The 19924-nt window shown below is 34.8% G+C and overlaps 1 protein-coding gene across 1 annotated transcript in view; it reads right to left on the bottom strand.

Moving 5' to 3' along the window:
- LOC122041351 (calpain-type cysteine protease ADL1-like) overlaps positions 1 to 19924 on the bottom strand; it is a 33669-nt gene that overhangs the window by 6010 nt on the left and 7735 nt on the right. Inside the window, exons 12-32 of the mRNA XM_042600999.1 lie at positions 19415 to 19571; positions 16982 to 17255; positions 16712 to 16862; positions 16520 to 16631; positions 16255 to 16420; positions 16090 to 16160; positions 15851 to 15942; positions 15528 to 15690; positions 15329 to 15400; positions 13027 to 13404; positions 12837 to 12952; positions 12451 to 12748; positions 10730 to 11049; positions 10218 to 10569; positions 8341 to 8661; positions 8141 to 8245; positions 7864 to 7992; positions 6563 to 6943; positions 6344 to 6481; positions 5942 to 6178; positions 5609 to 5861 (exon numbers count right to left, since the gene is read on the bottom strand). Coding sequence (XP_042456933.1) covers positions 5609 to 5861; positions 5942 to 6178; positions 6344 to 6481; positions 6563 to 6943; positions 7864 to 7992; positions 8141 to 8245; positions 8341 to 8661; positions 10218 to 10569; positions 10730 to 11049; positions 12451 to 12748; positions 12837 to 12952; positions 13027 to 13404; positions 15329 to 15400; positions 15528 to 15690; positions 15851 to 15942; positions 16090 to 16160; positions 16255 to 16420; positions 16520 to 16631; positions 16712 to 16862; positions 16982 to 17255; positions 19415 to 19571 — 4286 coding nt within the window. The remainder of the gene's footprint in view (positions 1 to 5608; positions 5862 to 5941; positions 6179 to 6343; positions 6482 to 6562; positions 6944 to 7863; positions 7993 to 8140; positions 8246 to 8340; positions 8662 to 10217; positions 10570 to 10729; positions 11050 to 12450; positions 12749 to 12836; positions 12953 to 13026; positions 13405 to 15328; positions 15401 to 15527; positions 15691 to 15850; positions 15943 to 16089; positions 16161 to 16254; positions 16421 to 16519; positions 16632 to 16711; positions 16863 to 16981; positions 17256 to 19414; positions 19572 to 19924) is intronic.

Genomic DNA, 19924 nt, shown 5'->3' with positions numbered 1-19924 from the left:
GTCAACCTATCACCCTTGCTAACCAATCTAAGACCAACCTGTCCAGCCTCAATACCTTGCTCAGAACCAGCAACAAGAATTTCCCAACAGTACTTCTTTTCAAATTCAGTCCCCAGTAGACAGACTGGACCAGACTCAGGCTGAATCATGACTGTTATAGAAAAGGTAACTTTTTGACTGTTATGAAGGCTTGGATGGATCATTCCACAATGTCTACCTGAACTTCTAGGCTCATCATCGAGAATGCATACAGCACCAGAGATGCCAGTCTGAGAAAATCATGTTTACAGAATTGTAATAGCACAGTTAAAACATAATAACAATGAAATTTTAGCAGATATTTCCAAATCCCACAGAATGCACTTGGCATATAGGAAACTGCCTATATTGCATCAAACAAGGTCTGCTAGGTTAAGAACATAGTTTAGTAGAGGCCAAAGAGTTACTAAGCATGCTCAATAGAATTATGTTACTATAATTTCCTCATATTGCTACTAGGTCGTCGAGAAGCAAGAATTACAGTAGTCTAAGTCTTGAACACTAGAAGTTAATAGAAAGGGGAAGAATCTGTCAATGGAACTTCCTCATTAGCATGGTTTGTAGTAGCTTGTATGCACTAAACAATCCGTGTGGATTAAAATTACTAGCCACTTTCATGTAAGAGTTTTTGCCAATACGTTAACATGGTTGTCAAAAAATGGTAAAACATCTAAAAGAACTCATAATCAAATCATAAATGCATGAGGACCTAACCAATCTGTAGGAGTTGAAAATTTCTAGGAATTGAGAAGGATAAGAATTAAGATTATTGTATAATGTAAAACGAATTACTATGCCCTTGAAAAGCTTATCAGTTTTTCTTTTTTTCCTTTTTTTCATGTTCTGAACCTGTAAAGGTAACAAGACCATGTTCCTTCTAAGAGGTTCACAGAAATTCCATGAATTTATCCTTTGTGGTATATTTTAACATTATAGTTCTAAGTAGAAATGTGTCAAGTAAGCATTCACTAACCAACATAATGTGGCAATCAGATATGACCACTAACCAACATAATGTGTATATGCATTGATCATTAAACACACACTTTTCCTCAACGATGGGATTGCACATTATTGCTTCAAGACCCTGTGATACAAATCCAGTAAGTTTCTCAGCTACTGTTAGAGAACGAATTTATGGTGTGCTTCATGACCCTTATATACAAATTATACTATCCAAGAAAATTTGTTTGTAGGAGCACATTGACACTAAACAGAAATCATATGAATAAATGGCCAAAACTAGATCCTTGACTTTCACTTTCCAACCCATAAAGCCCTAGAGGACCCAAATCCAATAAAAAATGCCAAGGCACTTTGGTAGAGACCTTTAGACATTTATGCATACTTTAAAGATCCCCATTTGATGTGGGTCTAAGAGGTGGAATTTTATCCTCTCCTTCTCACTTACTACTATCTTCACATGCCTCCTCAGACCCATAATTCATAAAGGTAAGGACTGACTCAAATGCCATGCTAAAGTTTAAGGAGCCCAATCCAACCCAAATTGCCAAGACACTTAGATGTGGGACTCTTGGCAAATGAACATAGAGTTCTCATCTGGAGATGTGAGACTAAGAGGTTGTAGTTTTATTTCACATCAAAAGTAAAAAAAAAAATGAAAAATTAAAAAGAAACCTGTTCTGCTCGGCGAGCCAACTCTGCTGTCCGAATGTGGCAAGCAACACTCGAGATTCGCTCCCTAGCAAAGGAGTCTTCCAGAACAGAATCTCCTCCAACAGCTCGTACAGCAGCAGCCATAGCTGCAGCCTCCCTGTTTCCAACATTAGGCATAGAAGCCAAAAGAGAGGCTTCAATTTCTTTCCACTTTCGTTCTTCCCTCTCCAACAATGCTTTCCTCCTTTCTTTTCCCTTCCCCTCTTCTTCCCTTCTCTGCATCAAGATTTCCTCTTCCATCTCTTTTTCCTTTATATAACTGTAAAATCGTTATCCATTTCATAAGCACAACAGTTGCGGCTATTCAACTGAAACTTGAAATAATAATTAAAGAAACAGAGTCTTACCTCTCCTGAAGGTTTTCAAACTGCCTACGGTCTTCAGGCATCCATTTCTTGATCTCTTTGGCACTCAAATCCGATAAGCCTATGCTATCAAGGAACAGCCTAAGACGTACTTCATCCTGGCACAAGATTCAAAATATAAGGTAAATTTTAAATGACATCACTAGAAAATTACATTGAGATTTTTACTTACTTGTACTTGTTCAGCCTTGGCAGTCAAACCCATCAAGAGAATCAAATAACCACCAAATTTGTCCCACATATACACCCACTCAGTATCAATTGCTTCTTCCAGTGCTAAAATGCGTGCATGTGCACACATTTTTCTCTTATAGTCTGCATCACTCAAAGATTCACGGCGATATGCTAAACCATTTTTTGCTCCACAAAGAAATAAACCAGCAGCAACTTCTTCATTTCTGAGACGATCTCTCAGCTTCATGACATCAGCTCGTGGGAGCACGAAGTTTCCAGCTCTGTCTCGCATAACTGTCGGGTCACCAATTAAAAGAGCAGCTGAACTAGCAGATCTTTGTGGTGCTGAATACGTGCCAGCTAATGCATTTCGAGTCTGTATACCAACCAGATTAAATGAAGAGGCAGCATTTGAGATTTGAATTATTTATATAATTCTAATATTATCAAAAAGAACATTGAATTTATATAAACTACCCTATGTTTACGAATAGCTTATAAGGAATTATATATTTGTAAAAACGAGGAAAACTTAAAAAAATATACAATAGCCAAGAAAGAAGTTAAGAAAGTAGTGAGTGAAACAAAAAAAATAAAACTTTTGAATGATTATATCAAAAATTGGATACAAAAGAAGGGGAAAGAGACATTTATAGAATAGCTATATGAAACTATGATAAACATGCATATCAAACGAGGAAGATCAAAAAAGATTTGGTTAACAATAATAAAATAAAATAAAATTTATTTAAATATAAATGATGATATAGTCGGAGATAGAACTCAATGGCGTAAAAAGATTCATACAGCCGACCCCACCTAGTGAGAAAAGGCTTGGTTGTTGTTGTTGTATTCTTCCACTCCCAAAAATCATTAATGTGGAAAATTAAGTAAGATTACTAATTCTGAGAAATCGTTTTTTATAAATATAATGACTAAAATATAAGTATATAGAGTTAGTTAATTATATTAACATTCTAGAAAATTTCACTAAAGACTTTAAAAAGTTCAAAAATAAGATTTTCTCTATAAACGATGTTATTTTTAATATTAATAGCAATTGACTTATTTGTAATAAATTCAAAATGTAAATAAAAAATAAACACATGTGCAATTAAATCACAATAACATAAATATAAATATATTTTAATTGAAATAAAATTAAAAAATATGAAATGTATGGTCTGAACATATTTACACATGGATAAATAGCAGAATTAAACAAACAAAAGGATAGAGTTACATGAATAACTGAAGGTGAAAAAAAAATTGCTATAGGTTACGAAAGTATTTTACCCATTCAATAACTGGCCATCATCTTGGCACGTGACATTTGTTAATTGAATGGTAAGACACGGGGTGAATTAATTAGATAATTTCAACACATGGATGTTTTCAGTTGGCCATTGATTTGGAAGCAGAAATGCATACTTGGCAACAAAGTAGGAAGCCAAGCTGTGCACATAGCTTTTAATATATTTTTTTAATTAGCATTAATCAAGCAGAGATAATGTACCGAGTGTTAAGCATTTCCTACAGAATGCTAAGAGAGAATGTGAATCAAATTGCATATATCGAGGGAAAAAAGATCCCACAGAATATATGCCCAAAGTTTTTAACTACTTTAGCAGTCATGGTTAGATGTGGATAATAATATCAAAATAGATTAACTTGACAACGCATTCGACGTACTACAATATGCAAAACTAGTCTAGGAACAAAAGAAATCCATAGGAAATTACTAAATGACAGGTACAATAAAGAAAATGGAGGTATTTAAGCACTTACTTTCATGCAAAGAGCTATAAATGCAGTGGAACATAGGAAACTTAACTGTCTAACCGTGCAGCCATTGTTACATACATTTACAGTGGGGTTTGGACTTTTGTGTACACGAGTTAAAGTGCATTATCGGTAAATTTTATAATGCAAATCAGGATAAGAAAAAAAAAACTGGTTTTAGCCCAAAAAGTAAGCAAAGATGCTTACATATACTTAAAACAGACAAACCAAATCCCAAAGACCCTTCTTGATATGACTTCTCTTAAAGATATGATAGTAATATTATGCCACAAAAGACAATTGGTTAGATATAGGCCCAATTTCATGATTTATGGCTAAAAATCCCTGAAAAACAACCGTAGATGAATAAGGGATTGAATAAAAACACACAAGCACATAAAAAAACTGAATGAAGCCAAAAAAATTTAAAAAAAAGAGAGAGAGAAATTTGGTAATTCAAGAAACTACAAGGCATTGCAAAACAGTTTACAAGTTAAGATTATAAGCCTACCTTGGTGGAAGCACGTGCTATTGCTTGCACAATAGTGTCTTTGCTAAGACAATGCACAGCATCTTCCATCATCTGGGCACAAATGCAATCATTAGCAAGACAAACTCAGGGCATTTAAATTAAGACAAATAGTAAAAAAGACAATAATTCTTGGGCAGATGTTCATGTTAATGTTGCCTGGAGCGGAAGTATACCAACCTTACATGTCAGGCAAGAGCGAGATACAGCAAAAGCAAAGGCAATGACAAGAGTAATAGCTGATGTGGCCGCACCAGCGAAAGGAGGATATACTTTCAGGCTTGCAATAACACCCCATCCCTCAATTGCCAAAACAATACCATACAGAACAAGAATGGCATGACTGGAGCATAATGAATTTGAAAAGCAATACAGGAATTAGTAAGTCAACCATGAACAATATAAACTAATTCCATAAGGGAAGAAAAGGAGAAAACCTCCAAAACAAAAAACAGTTTCCACAGAATGAAAATGATTAACATTAAGAAGGGTTCTGGACCAACCTAACATTTTTAGCACAATCAGCATGAGCATCATAAACATAAACAGGTAAAACCCTAGGTGAATACACGACAATTGGTGGTGAAAGAAGTACCTGAAAAAAAAATAAAAAAGGAACAATTAGTGTCATTAATCATAAGAACTAAATCACCTTAAAGAAACTAAAACAGGAACTCAGCAGAAGATATTTGACAAAACAAACTTCAACAAAAAAAAATTGCAGTTTAAGAGGATACACTTACAGTCAATGCCCTCCCTCCAAGCAGAAATAGAAAAGAAAAGTAGCCAACAGATGCACCAACAAAAGGTTTGCCTAAATGAAGTTACTCCAAATTGTTAGACAAAATGAAGAAATTGATTCAAAATGAAAAATTAAGAAAAAAGGATAGTAATACTGATGGGACACACCTTCGAAAAGCCCCAAAAGAAATGCAGAAAGAGCCAGAAGAAAAGCAAGAAAACAAACAAATAACATTTGAGTCCTTGTAAGATAGAGCTTCTAGGGTTATTGCTGCTTTAGTAAAGACAGATAGTATGAATGGTGCTTCTTCTCCAGGTTGTATAGTTGTGGGAACAATGGTATATCCTTTAGAATAAGGTTCCAAGACCAATTCACATGAAACTTCTCTCGAGTTGACATAATCAGTACCACCAACTGACTCGTGCAAGTAGATATTGTATGCAGCACGACGTCCGCGAGTCTTGAGAATCCTCAGTCCAATATAAAACAATGACGAATCATGACTAGACTGAAAGTTCCTGAAAGCATTGCTCTTTCTGGAGAAGCTGACACCCTAACATAAATGTGACCATAATGATAAGAACAGGCCTGCATTCTATTTAAGGTTCACACTCAATTGGGTTAATTGAATACCTGGGTGAGGGTGATAAACACATGAATTGGAAAAGACGCCTCTGGTCCAGTTGCTTTAAGCCTGAATTGAGGGTTCTGATGCCATGATTCGTAATCTTGGCAGCCCCCTGCACTATAACCACGCCACTGGCCATGCACAGAGTAGCGCATCTCTATTGGATATATTCGGCAAACATATATAGACCGAAAATGAATCTGAAAGTCTTGCCAAGACATCCAAAATATCCCATTCTTTGACTGTCGAGCAAGGAAAAAGTAGGAAATTACTTTTGTACCATAAGCATTGTCCTATCAACATAATCTAGCCACTTATGGACAACCTTAAAGAAACAAATCATCATGCAGCACAGGGTTATAAACTGATAACAGAAGCATAAAGTAAAGCAATCGACAGATAAGCACCTGCGGCACATGCTTGAGCTTATGTTTCATCCGCTCTGTCCACTCAGGTGATGTGTCAGACCAAGGACCATTCCACTCAACTTCATTGGCCCATGGATTCCGAACCTGAACAAGCTTATGACCATCCACTTCTTTCACCTGCATTTCCATTGTAGGAAAGTGTACGATTACAGCAAGTCTAACACACAAAAAGGAGGTAATGTTGATCAATCAGCATACCTGCAATATTGAGTAAGCATGACCCTGGACAATTCCACTTGATGAAACATGTACGTCTGACCCTGATGGGCTACCAGCACCCAGTAGAAAACCTTCCCTTTTAAAATGTAACAACTGAGACCATAGACGTCCACTTGCAAGATCAATATGCGCCTGAGAACTTCTCATGTCTATCTCTTCACCAGCCCCTCCTGTGAGATCAACCAGAGCATCTTGGACTAGCCCACCTTCTAATGCCTCATAAGAACCATGAAGCTTAGCATACGCTTTCTCCAAAACAGAAACCCATAGTTCATTCCGTTTCCTACTGGTTGCAAATGCAGGCTTCCCAGGAGACTCACATGGAATCCAATCATCCACCACAACAGGGACCCACTCACCCTACAGGAGGTAGTACAGATTTGGATGTTTAACAATGATCAAACCCAAAAAGATTACCCACTTAACATGTATGCTAAAGTCTGAACCTATCCTTGTGAAGATTGGATATATTGTTATAATAATATAGAAAAATAGTACACCATAAGCCACAAACTAATTCCACTTGATCCTCTAAGAAAATAATAAAAAATACAGTAAAACATAGAATTGATGTGCAACTCTCGCATAATTCAGAAGTCATTAATTATCTAAAGGGAAACTTATTTCACTATTAACTGAGATTTGCTCAAGGGAACTTAGTTAATCAGAGACATAAGACAGAAATTGGAAGACAATACTCAAACAAAAACTAATAGGACAACTGGACAACTATTTCTAAAAATCAATTTGGCTTTAACCTAGGAAGATCAATAATTTGGTACAATATAGCTAGATTTCATTGACTAAAGACATCCTTGATAGAATCTTAACTAGTTTTACAGTCATCCTATAAGTTAATATTAAAAAACATTTTTTTTAAAAAAATAATGGATTAACTTACTAAACTTTGAAATACAACCAATTCAGAATGTCAGTGGAGCTTGATAATTTATACTCATGTGACTATGGTTGTGGCAACATCATCTTGAATTAAAAAGAAATGATAACTAAAAATCAAAATTTAAAATGCCATTCGAGCAAATAAAAAAAAAATAAGAGAACTTAGGTGTAATTAAAATTTAATGGTTAACTTGTATCTATATGAAAAGATTAGTTGTTGACAACTGATACTACAAACAGTGGAAGGCTAAACATTAAGAACATTTTTAATCAACAGAACGAGTGCGGGATGTATCATTGTGACTGTTCATGAGGACATAGTATCGGAAGTTGGTTTCTGCATTCTGCATTATAGTTGAGCGAAGGTCCAGGGCATGTACCTGAATACAAAACCGAACTGTATAAATCCCCGCCTCATTATACTCTGGTGTAATTATTACTTCAGATAAACGTGATGTCTCTGTCAGAACAGCAACAGCACTTAAAAACCAGCAGTCACCTAATCTACCCTGCAAGAGCAATTTCCAAAAATTTTAAAATAGTTTCTCAAATAGATTATTTTCTAAAATAGATCACATGACATTCGTTTTGCAATTTATGAAGAAAAATAAGTAATAGTCAAAACCAAAGTTAATAATAACAGCTGATGGCCAATACCTGACAAACATCTGAGGAATTCACAGAACCAGAAAATAAACAGGGCCGAGAACTAACACAGCTTAATTCCACAATATCAATCGGTCTCATCCATTCAGAAACAACCTGAGATCAAGAGCATATTTTATTTGTTCAAATATCCTAAATTGATTCAAAAATTAAAAAATAAAAAATAAAAAAAACCAACTGTGTATACTTGCCTGCAACTTCGGAGGAGGATTTACTGGATCAACATACAAAGAGCGATCATCAGGAGGAAAATCCTGATCAGTAAAATGTTTCTCCCCTTTAGCCAGAAGAGCCTCCTTCACAGCCATTTCAACAGATAGCATACGTTGATTTATTTCCTCTTGGGTTTCAAACCGAGGTTTCCTCAGTTTTCTCATAAGAATGTCCATATCAATTGTCACAGCTTCATATCCTGACCTTCTTCTCCTACCACTTGAATATTGGCCATCCCAATCTACATCTTCCCTATCATATAGTTCTACTTCTGCTTCTTCACTTTCCCAATCATCTACCTAGATACATGGACGAAAAGTATAAGAAATTCAGATTGTAGTTCCAACTAAAATTTCATAAATTATATTCAAACAAGCATTAAATGTTGAGGTATTATTGCTTTCATTAATAATTTAGGTAAAAGTATACACTTGCCCCTCCAACTCTAAGTTTTTGCCTGTCGCACAAATTTAATTTTGATACATCAAATAGAAAATTCAGTATCATGCTTCAGATACTCTCCATTCATAAAATGCTGATGATCTTTGGATATGCTCCAGACTGGGATAATACAACTCATCACATTCTCCATCTCTTCATGGCTAGCAACATCAGGTTACTCCCAATTCCAGAAAAATAAAAAGCCATCCACTCACAGCCAGCATCATAAACCAGACTGCAGTATCCACCAATTGGACGCTATAAAGTTGAGTCAACTCTTACATGATTTATAATTACCATGGCTTCATATGAGATATATATTTCCAATTAATTTGTTACTTATATATGTAGCAAACTTTTGACAGAATGCATCTCCTAAATTTAAAATACCATTTCACATAAATCCTTAGAAGCAGCTGGTGCCTAAGGCAATATAAATCTCAAGATATGTAAGATGAATGAGTGAAAATGGAAAGAGAAAAAAAAAAAAAAAAGAGAAACAAAAAAAAAACAAGTGGAGAGAATAAAGGGTAATTAATTCTCTTAATGTAAGATGAGTTGCAAGTAAAAGTCCATTATACATGCAATCAAATTGGTGTCACTCTATCAAGTGCCTTCAATCATATGACAAATTCGCATGTAAAAGCATGGCTAGCAATCTGAGGTTACAAAAAATGCTGAACAGCAAGACTATGATACAGAATGTGAAAGAGTCATAAATCCTTGACAAAAAGCATTTATTTTACCAGGTTACAAAAATATATTAGTGGTGATGAAAGGATAGGATTGTCTGCCACTTTCCATTCAAGCAGGAAAAAATCAGATCCAGTCTTCAAAATAGATATAGAAATTATACTCTAAAGATGCATGACCCTTCACTGATAAAAAATAACCAGAAACCTTTGAAGAATTACATCAATGAACCTCTATTTACACTCCAGGCCATGTTAAGCCTCAAAAATAAATTTCAGAAAGGCAATTTAACATATCCCAGTCAAAACCCACATTAAGCCCACCGTATAATGAAGATGGGGCAGGGATGGGATGCAAAAATTGTAATATGCAAATGGGGCAGGGATGGAGCAAGATTATTATGCCCACTCTGTTTGGTCCTGCATTTTAATATAAGTTACGTATATTTTATGAGTTATTTTATGTATTTTATTGCTCCACCAACCTGCTCCTTGGAAAAAGCAGGATAGGGCAGGGATGGGAAAGAAGAAATCATCCCATAACCCATTGTGTCTAGAAAAGGCTCAAATGATAAGCGGAGCCCAGATCAATCATGAAAACACGACCCATAAGAAGCCAATTATAAAGTTTATTAGATACATGATATTGTTTTAACATTACCAAACAACATGTATTTGAAATTCGTAGAAAGTTCAGTTAAAGAATTAAAATCTTCACATACCCTTGAAGGTGAATCACCCAAATTCCAGCCATCCTCAGGGAGATTGATCAAATCATATGCAGCAGTACTTGTGGCAGAGTGAAGTGCTGCAATCTCATCTTCAGTCAAGCACCTTCCCCATAAGAAAGCATCCATTATTTGCATCTTAGAATCTCCACCTTCACTATCAGACCTTCCAAAAGCATCCAAATCTATAGGTGGCCTAATGCCAGCCCAAACACTTGTTCCCTCTTCCCATATGCAATTAGTCCCATGGAGTGGTAAGCCACTTTGATATCCATCATAACCACCATCAATATAGCAGGTAGCCTCGCCTAACTCAGCATCTAAAGTCACTGTCACAATATGCCACCTGTAGAAAATTATAAGTTAGCATCTGACCATGTATTTGATTGTATGTCAATAATCAATAACAAAGAATTAAAGTTACAGATGCATCAAAGGTTAATTTATCATAATATCAAGAATTAAGATTCAAAAATGTACTGCCCTTCTTTACTGATAGTGTATACCTTCCATCTGTGATGCAGGCAGAACCTATACTCCATTCTTTGGCAACAATTGTCAACCTATCACCCTTGCTAACCAATCTAAGACCAACCTGTCCAGCCTCAATACCTTGCTCAGAACCAGCAACAAGAATTTCCCAACAGTACTTCTTTTCAAATTCAGTCCCCAGTAGACAGACTGGACCAGACTCAGGCTGAATCATGACTGTTATAGAAAAGGTAACTTTTTGACTGTTATGAAGGCTTGGATGGATCATTCCACAATGTCTACCTGAACTTCTAGGCTCATCATCGAGAATGCATACAGCACCAGAGATCCCAGTCTGAGAAAATCATGTTTACAGAATTGTAATAGCACAGTTAGAACATAATAACAATGAAATTTTAGTAGATATTTCCAAATCCCACAGAATGCACTTAGCATATAGGAAACTGCCTATATTGCATCAAACAAGGTCTGCTAGGTTAAGAACATAGTTTAGTAGAGGCCAAAGAGTTACTAAGCATGCTCAATAGAATTATGTTACTATAATTTCCTCATATTGCTACTAGGTCGTCGAGAAGCAAGAATTACAGTAGTCTAAGTCTTGAACATTAGAAGTTAATAGAAAGGGGAAGAATCTGTCAACGGAACTTCCTCATTAGCATGGTTTGTAGTAGCTTGTATGCACTAAACAATCCGTGTGGATTAAAATTACTAGCCACTTTCATGTAAGAGTTTTTGCCAATAGGTTAACATGGTTGTCAAAAAATGGTAAAACATCTAAAAGAACTCATAATCAAATCATAAATGCATGAGGACCTAACCAATCTGTAGGAGTTGAAATTTTCTAGGAATTGAGAAGGATAAGAATTAAGATTATTGTATAATGTAAAACGAATTACTATGCCCTTGAAAAGCTTATCAGTTTTTTTTTTCTCCTTTTTTTCATGTTCTGAACCTGTATAGGTAACAAGACCATTGTTCCTTCTAAGAGGTTCACAGAAATTCCATGAATTTATCCTTTGTGGTATATTTTAACATTATAGTTCTAAGTAGAAATGTGTCAAGTAAGCATTCACTAACCAACATAATGTGGCAATCAGATATGACCACTAACCAACATAATGTGTATATACATTGATCATTAAACACACACTTTTCCTCAACGATGGGATTGCACATGATTGCTTCAAGACCCTGTGATACAAATCCAGTAAGTTTCTCAGCTACTGTTAGAGAACGAATTTATGGTGTGCTTCATGACCCTTATATACAAATTATACTAGCCAAGAAAATTTGTTTGTAGGAGCACATTGACACTAAACATATGAATAAATGGCCAAAACTAGATCCTTGACTTTCACTTTCCAAGCCATTAAAGCCCTAGAGGACCCAAATCCAATAAAAAATGCCAAGGCACTTTGGTAGAGACCTTTAGACATTTATGCATACTTTAAAGATCCCCATTTGATGTGGGTCTAAGAGGTGGAATTTTATCCTCTCCTTCTCACTTACTACTATCTTCACATGCCTCCTCAGACCCATAATTCATAAAGGTAAGGACTGACTCAAATGCCATGCTAAAGTTTAAGGAGCCCAATCGAACCCAAATTGCCAAGACACTTAGATGTGGGACTCTTGGCATATGAACATAGAGTTCTCATCTGGAGATGTGAGACTAAGAGGTTGTAGTTTTATTTCACATCAAAAGTAAAAAAAAAATTAAAAATTAAAAAGAAACCTGTTCTGCTCGGCGAGCCAACTCTGCTGTCCGAATGTGACAAGCAACACTCGAGATTCGCTCCCTAGCAAAGGAGTCTTCCAGAACAGAATCTCCTCCAACAGCTCGTACAGCAGCAGCCATAGCTGCAGCCTCCCTGTTTCCAACATTAGGCATAGAAGCCAAAAGAGAGGCTTCAATTTCTTTCCACTTTCGTTCTTCCCTCTCCAACAATGCTTTCCTCCTTTCTTTTCCCTTCCCCTCTTCTTCCCTTCTCTGCATCAAGATTTCCTCTTCCATCTCTTTTTCCTTTATGTAACTGTAAAATCGTTATCCATTTCATAAGCACAACAGTTGGGGCTATTCAACTGAAACTTGAAATAATAATTAAAGAAACAGAGTCTTACCTCTCCTGAAGGTTTTCAAATTGCCTACGGTCTTCAGGCATCCATTTCTTGATCTCTTTGGCACTCAAATCCGATAAGCCTATGCTATCAAGGAACAGCCTAAGACGTACTTCATCCTGGCACAAGATTCAAAATATAAGGTAAATTTTAAATGACATCACTAGAAAATTACATTGAGATTTTTACTTACTTGTACTTGTTCAGCCTTGGCAGTCAAACCCATCAAGAGAATCAAATAACCACCAAATTTGTCCCACATATACACCCACTCAGTATCAATTGCTTCTTCCAGTGCTAAAATGCGTGCATGTGCACACATTTTTCTCTTATAGTCTGCATCACTCAGAGATTCACGACGATATGCTAAACCATTTTTTGCTCCACAAAGAAATAAACCAGCAGCAACTTCTTCATTTCTGAGACGATCTCTCAGCTTCATGACATCAGCTCGTGGGAGCACGAAGTTTCCAGCTCTGTCTCGCATAACTGTCGGGTCACCGATTAAAAGAGCAGCTGAACTAGCAGATCTTTGTGGTGCTGAATACGTGCCAGCTAATGCATTTCGAGTCTGTATACCAACCAGATTAAATGAAAAGGCAGCATTTGAGATTTGAATTATTTATATAATTCTAATATTATCAAAAAGAACATTGAATTTATATAAACTACCCTATGTTTACGAATAGCTTATAAGGAATTATATATTTGTAAAAACGAGGAAAACTTAAAAAATTATACAATAGCTAAGAAAGAAGCTAAGAAAGTAGTGAGTGAAGCAAAAAAAATAAAACTTTTGAATGATTATATCAAAAATTGGATACAAAAGAAGGGGAAAGAGACATTTATAGAATAGCTATATGAAACTATGATAAACATGCATATCAAACGAGGAAGAGGAAGATCAAAAAAGGCTTGGTTAACAATAATAAAACAAAATAAAATTTATTTAAATATAAATGATGATATAGTCGGAGATAGAATTCAATGGCGTAAAAAGATTCATACAGCCGACCCACCTAGTGGGAAAAGGCTTGGATATTGTTGTTGTATTCTTCCACTCCCAAAAATCATTAATGTGAAAAATTAAGTAAGATTACTAATTCTGAGAAATCGTTTTTTATAAATATAATGACTAAAATATAAGTATATAAAGTTAGTTAATTATATTAACATTCTAGAAAATTTCACTAAAGACTTTAAAAAGTTCAAAAATAAGATTTTCTCTATAAACGATGTTATTTTTAATATTGATAGCAATTGACTTATTTGTAATAAATTCAAAATGTAAATAAAAAATAAACACATGTGCAATTAAATCACAATAACATAAATATAAATATATTTTAATTGAAATAAAATTAAAAAATATTAAATGTATGGTCTGAACATATTTACACATGGATAAATAGCAGAATTAAACAAATAAAAGGATAGAGTTACATGAATAACTGAAGGTGAAAAAAAAATTGCTATAGGTTACGAAAGAATTTTACCCATTCAATAACTGGCCATCATCTGTGCACGTGACATTTGTTAATTGAATGGTAAGACACGGGGTGAATTAATTAGATAATTTCAACACATGGATGTTTTCAGTTGGCCATTGATTTGGAAGCAGAAATGCATACTTGGCAACAAAGTAGGAAGCCAAGCTGTGCACATAGCTTTTAATATATTTTTTTAATTAGCATTAATCAAGCAGAGATAATGTACCGAGTGTTAAGCATTTCCTACAGAATGCTAAGAGAGAATGTGAATCAAATTGCATATATCGAGGGAAAAAAGATCCCACAGAATATATGCCCAAAGTTTTTAACTACTTTAGCAGTCATGGTTAGATGTGGATAATAATATCAAAATAGATTAACTTGACAACACATTCGACATACTACAATATGCAAAACTAGTCTAGGAACAAAAGAAATCCATAGGAAATTACTAAATGACAGGTACAATACAGAAAATGGAGGTATCTAAGCACTTACTTTCATGCAAAGAGCTATAAATGCAGTGGAACATAGGAAACTTAACTGTCTAACCGTGCAGCCATTGTTACATACATTTACAGTGGGGTTTGGACTTTTGTGTACACGAGTTAAAGTGCATTATCGGTAAATTTTATAATGCAAATCAGGATAAGAAAAAAAAAACTGGTTTTAGCCCAAAAAGTAAGCAAAGATGCTTACATATACTTAAAACAGACAAACCAAATCCCAAAGACCCTTCTTGATATGACTTCTCTTAAAGATATGATAGTAATATTATGCCACAAAAGACAATTGGTTAGATATAGGCCCAATTTCATGATTTATGGCTAAAAATACCAGAAAAACAGCCATGGATGAATAAGGGATTGAATAAAAACACACAAGCACATAAAAAAACTGAATGAAGCCAAAAAAATTTTAAAAAAAATGAGAGAGAGAAATTTGGTAATTCAAGAAACTACAAGGCATTGCAAAACAGTTTATAAGTTAAGATTATAAGCCTACCTTGGTGGAAGCACGTGCTATTGCTTGCACAATAGTGTCTTTGCTAAGACAATGCACAGCATCTTCCATCATCTGGGCACAAATGCAATCATTAGCAAGACAAACTCAGGGCATTTAAATTAAGACAAATAGTAAAAAAGACAAGAAATTCTTGGGCAGATGTTCATGTTAATGTTGCCTGGAGCGGAAGTATACCAACCTTACATGTCAGGCAAGAGCGAGATACAGCAAAAGCAAAGGCAATGACAAGAGTAATAGCTGATGTGGCAGCACCAGCGAAAGGAGGATATACTTTCAGGCTAGCAATAACACCCCATCCCTCGATTGCCAAAACAATACCATACAGAACAAGAATGGCATGACTGGAGCATAATGAATTTGAAAAGCAATACAGGAATTAGTAAGTCAACCATGAACAATATAAACTAATTCCATAAGGGCAGAAAAGGAGAAAACCTCCAAAACAAAAAACAGTTTCCACAGAATGAAAATGATTAACATTAAGAAGGGTTCTGGACCAACCTAACATTTTTAGCACAATCAGCATGAGCATCATAAACATAAACAGGTAAAACCCTAGGTGAATACACGACAATTGGTGGTGAAAGAAGTACCTGAAAAAAAAATGAAAAAGGAACAATTAGTGTCATTAATCATAAGAACTAAATCACCTTAAAGAAACTAAAACAGGAACTCAGCAGAAGATATTTGACAAAACAAACTTCAACAAAAAAAATTGCAGTTTAAGAGGATACACTTACAGTCAATGCCCTCCCTCCAAGCAGAAATAGAAAAGAAAAGTAGCCAACAGATGCACCAACAAAAGGTTTGCCTAAATGAAGTTTTTCAAATTGTTAGACAAAATGAAGAAATTGATTCGAAATAAAAAATTAAGAAAAAAGGATAGTAATACTGATGGGACACACCTTCGAAAAGCCCCAAAAGAAATGCAGAAAGAGCCAGAAGAAAAGCAAGAAAACAAACAAATAACATTTGAGTCCTTGTAAGATAGAAATTATTTGAGGCCCAATAGTGAATCACACCAATCGCTAGAAGGATAAGAAGTATAACTAAAAGGAAAGCTACTCCAACCTGTCAAATGAATAAAGAAGTGCATAAGAATATTCAACGGTAATGCCACCCCAAAACAAAGTAAAATCTCTATACAGGAAACAATGAAACAACACTCACCGTCCAAGGTGCTACCATAACTGTCAGAGCTGATAAAGCACCAAGCAATAATGTAAAGCCAATGCCAATGAAGGCATAAACTCCTCGAGAGAGTTTCCAATCATCATCTTTCCTGCAAACAGGTGTTCAAAATTTCAGTCTCCAGTACATCTGAAGGCTGAGCTACAAAATTACAGTTGATATTTTTCTTACCATTTATACAAACCCGTGAACAGACACAAAAAGGCAGGGATGCAAACCAATGGAAGTAGGGCAGCAAGAAAATCAGCCTTCATTGGAATTCTATCATCTCGAGAACTCAACACGCCCCAATATGATGTGCCACAAAAAGCAACAAGAACAACTACAAGAAAAGCAGCAATTTTAATTGCAAAATTTCACTAAAAATGATGCAATTTTCATTGTCTATAGCATACTAGATATTCCACAGAAGTATACAAGCGTCATGTGATCAAAACTCACCAGTGAAAAAACCAAGACATATAGCAGATGAGAATGAGAAACGATATGTTGCAAACCATGCCACAATGGGCATTCCAGCAGTAAATACTAAAGCAATTGCTGAAGCTAGAGCCCAACCCAAGTACATAGATGTTGTGTAAGGAGAGTAGATGCTGTTTTGGTTTGTGTTCCAACCTTTGTAACCTAAATCATCTAAGGGCTTTGCAGATATGATTGCACCAAGAGCTGCAACCGATCCCATAAATATGCATAGACTGCCTGCAAGCATAATGGCCTAAAAACAAAACAGACATAAGACAAGAGCCAAGCTTATGGTCTTAATAAAAAAATTAACTTTCATATACCTGAACTGTAAAGAATAATTTGACAGTGACAAGGAGTGATACTTGGTGTCAATAACTGAAAGATAAACATTATGGTTGTCTAACTAAGAAAAGGTTGGTTTGAATTTTTACTAATCCTTCTGATACAGTCAGCATCATAGTTGTCGAAATCAGCGAGATTTCTAAAAATTTAAATATAGGCTGTATCAGTATAAATAAAATAGTTCTAATATACTAATGATAAGTTAAATTATGAAAAAAATATGATAATTAATGACATCATTACTTCCGACAATAAATAATTTATAATTTTTATTGTTTTTTATTAATCATTATCAAATATTAGTTTATAAATAATTGATGATGTTATGACTTGCAACATTAATCAAGAATAGAAGTAATGATCAATTATATATTTTTACAATTAATATTAAATTAATTTTATTATTATTTATAATTATTTCAATATCATTATGTTGATTATTACTTGGAATAATCATCAAATATGAATAATAATAATAATAACATTAACATTGATTAATTATCAGTAGTATCAATGGAATATTTTATTCCCTAACTGTTCAAGTTTGCCCCTACTAGTAATGAATTTGTTTAGTAATATAACAGAAGTGATAATTTATTAAATATTAATTAATCGTTAATACATACTATTTACGACCTAATATGATTAATGAAAGCTCACTACATAGGCACACATTGTTAGCCACTAATCTTGAAACTAATATGTGATAGCTAATATAATTTACCTTCTGTACCATATTACCAAATAAATTACTGCAACATACTATTAATTATTAGCATGAACCAAGATTCAAAATCTTGAACTCTGCAGGAGTTTCTTCCTTTGATTGGAACAACACTATTAGTATCGTTTCGACGTTCCAATGCATAATGTCAATGGCAAATAAGAGGTTGAAGGAGGAAGAGATGAAACAAAAGGAGACATTGCCATAAGAAATTATTAATTTATCATTGAAGTTTTCTCAAAGCCTACCAAAATCCTAATTACTGAAAGAAGCAGAATATCTTCCTTATTGACCTCATTGCTCCCTTTTCGCAAATCAGAACAATCAAATAGCTTCATTTGATAATCTGGATCTCCTCATCCTCCTCTGAGATGCAATCCAACAGCAGCTTCTATCAACAGTCTAGTGGCTGTGACAAGATCAGGAGAGGATGTCCTAGTAGTGAATCCTGTCGACTGAAACTGACTGGAAACTTGTTCCTCACCTTAGGTTCTCCTATTTTTCAAATTTCTCAAGGCATTGAATCAGAACACTGATTACTCTCAAATCTCATCCAATTCAATTGATATACAACTGCATCTGTGTAAATTTCAATAGTATCTTCATATTCTCAACGATGCCGGAGAATGTATCCGAGGTATTAGCCAAAATCAGATTGACACTTATGTATTTGCATAATTGTAACCACATTTATTTATTATGAGAACCACCAGTGGTTCAGTTAACTTCTAAAATAGATCTATACGAGAGCTTTTGAACAACCAACTTACCATATTATTTAATACTAGTACACTAAACAGTGTGCAGTGTTCACATGTATCGCATAGTAATTTAAGATTTTTTGCTCTGTCTTACATTGGCACATTCGAAGTGCACATTTCCCTTTACATGCAAAATAATCAGTTTAAACACATTGCAAGCAACCTTAACTGGTGAAAAGACTAAATAAGTATGCCTGCAGAGTTTAGGATTGTGAAGCACCAGGAGTGGAGTTAAAAATGGAAGTGAGATGATGCAGAAAATACACCACTATGGACAGATATCACAGCATCACAAAACAGCTAAGGTTGGTCTGCAAAGAACACTATCAGCGGATCTTAATCCATGAAATCTTAGTATTTAATTGCATTGAGGAATCAAGTTGGAATCAGATGGATCAGTCATCAAGACGCTAAACCAAACAAGTGTTATACCTAAATTTGATTCATGTTAATCAATTAATTGAGGATAAAAGGAGATTGTAAGGATAACCTCACACTCATGTGCCATTATAAAAACTGATGACGCATAGTGCCAATGGTACATGATAGATTCAAAGTTCAAGTACAAGGAACAATTCTGACCTCCTTCCTAGAGGACTGATGTCTGTTTCCATGACTTTCAAGCCCTCCTGATATCCAGAAACAGTAACCATTGTGCATCCAAATTGGGAGGGCAACCGAAAGACTTGCCACCATAAGTGGAAATGTCAGAGCTAATCCCAATATTAGAGATGATTTGCTGCAATGTTGTACAAAAATTAGGAAAAGTGGATATAAAATCAGCAATAAGCAAGACAAGGATGACATTCATTTCAGAAAAGTAAAGCACATAAATGCATACATGTAAAAGCAATAAGTTAAAGAAAAAGCAAGGAAAAGAAATTTTCAAAGAAAAGTAGAAATGAAAACAATAATAAGCAACTTAGAATAGTAATCCAAATCAACAAGACTAGGACATACAAAATACAATGATTATTGCTCTAAATTCAAGTATATTGTCCATAACAGAACCATTAATAATAGTCAGGAAAAAGTTGTTTCATACAAACACTTCTGTGCAAAAAAGAAAGTGATCAAAGTGGAAGCTCTATT

Source organism: Zingiber officinale, chromosome 2A (genome assembly GCF_018446385.1).
Source record: "Zingiber officinale cultivar Zhangliang chromosome 2A, Zo_v1.1, whole genome shotgun sequence".
Taxonomy (NCBI): Eukaryota; Viridiplantae; Streptophyta; class Magnoliopsida; order Zingiberales; family Zingiberaceae; genus Zingiber; species Zingiber officinale.
The sequence above is the reverse complement of the archived record's forward strand: the minus strand, read 5'-3'. Positions and strand labels throughout refer to the sequence as shown.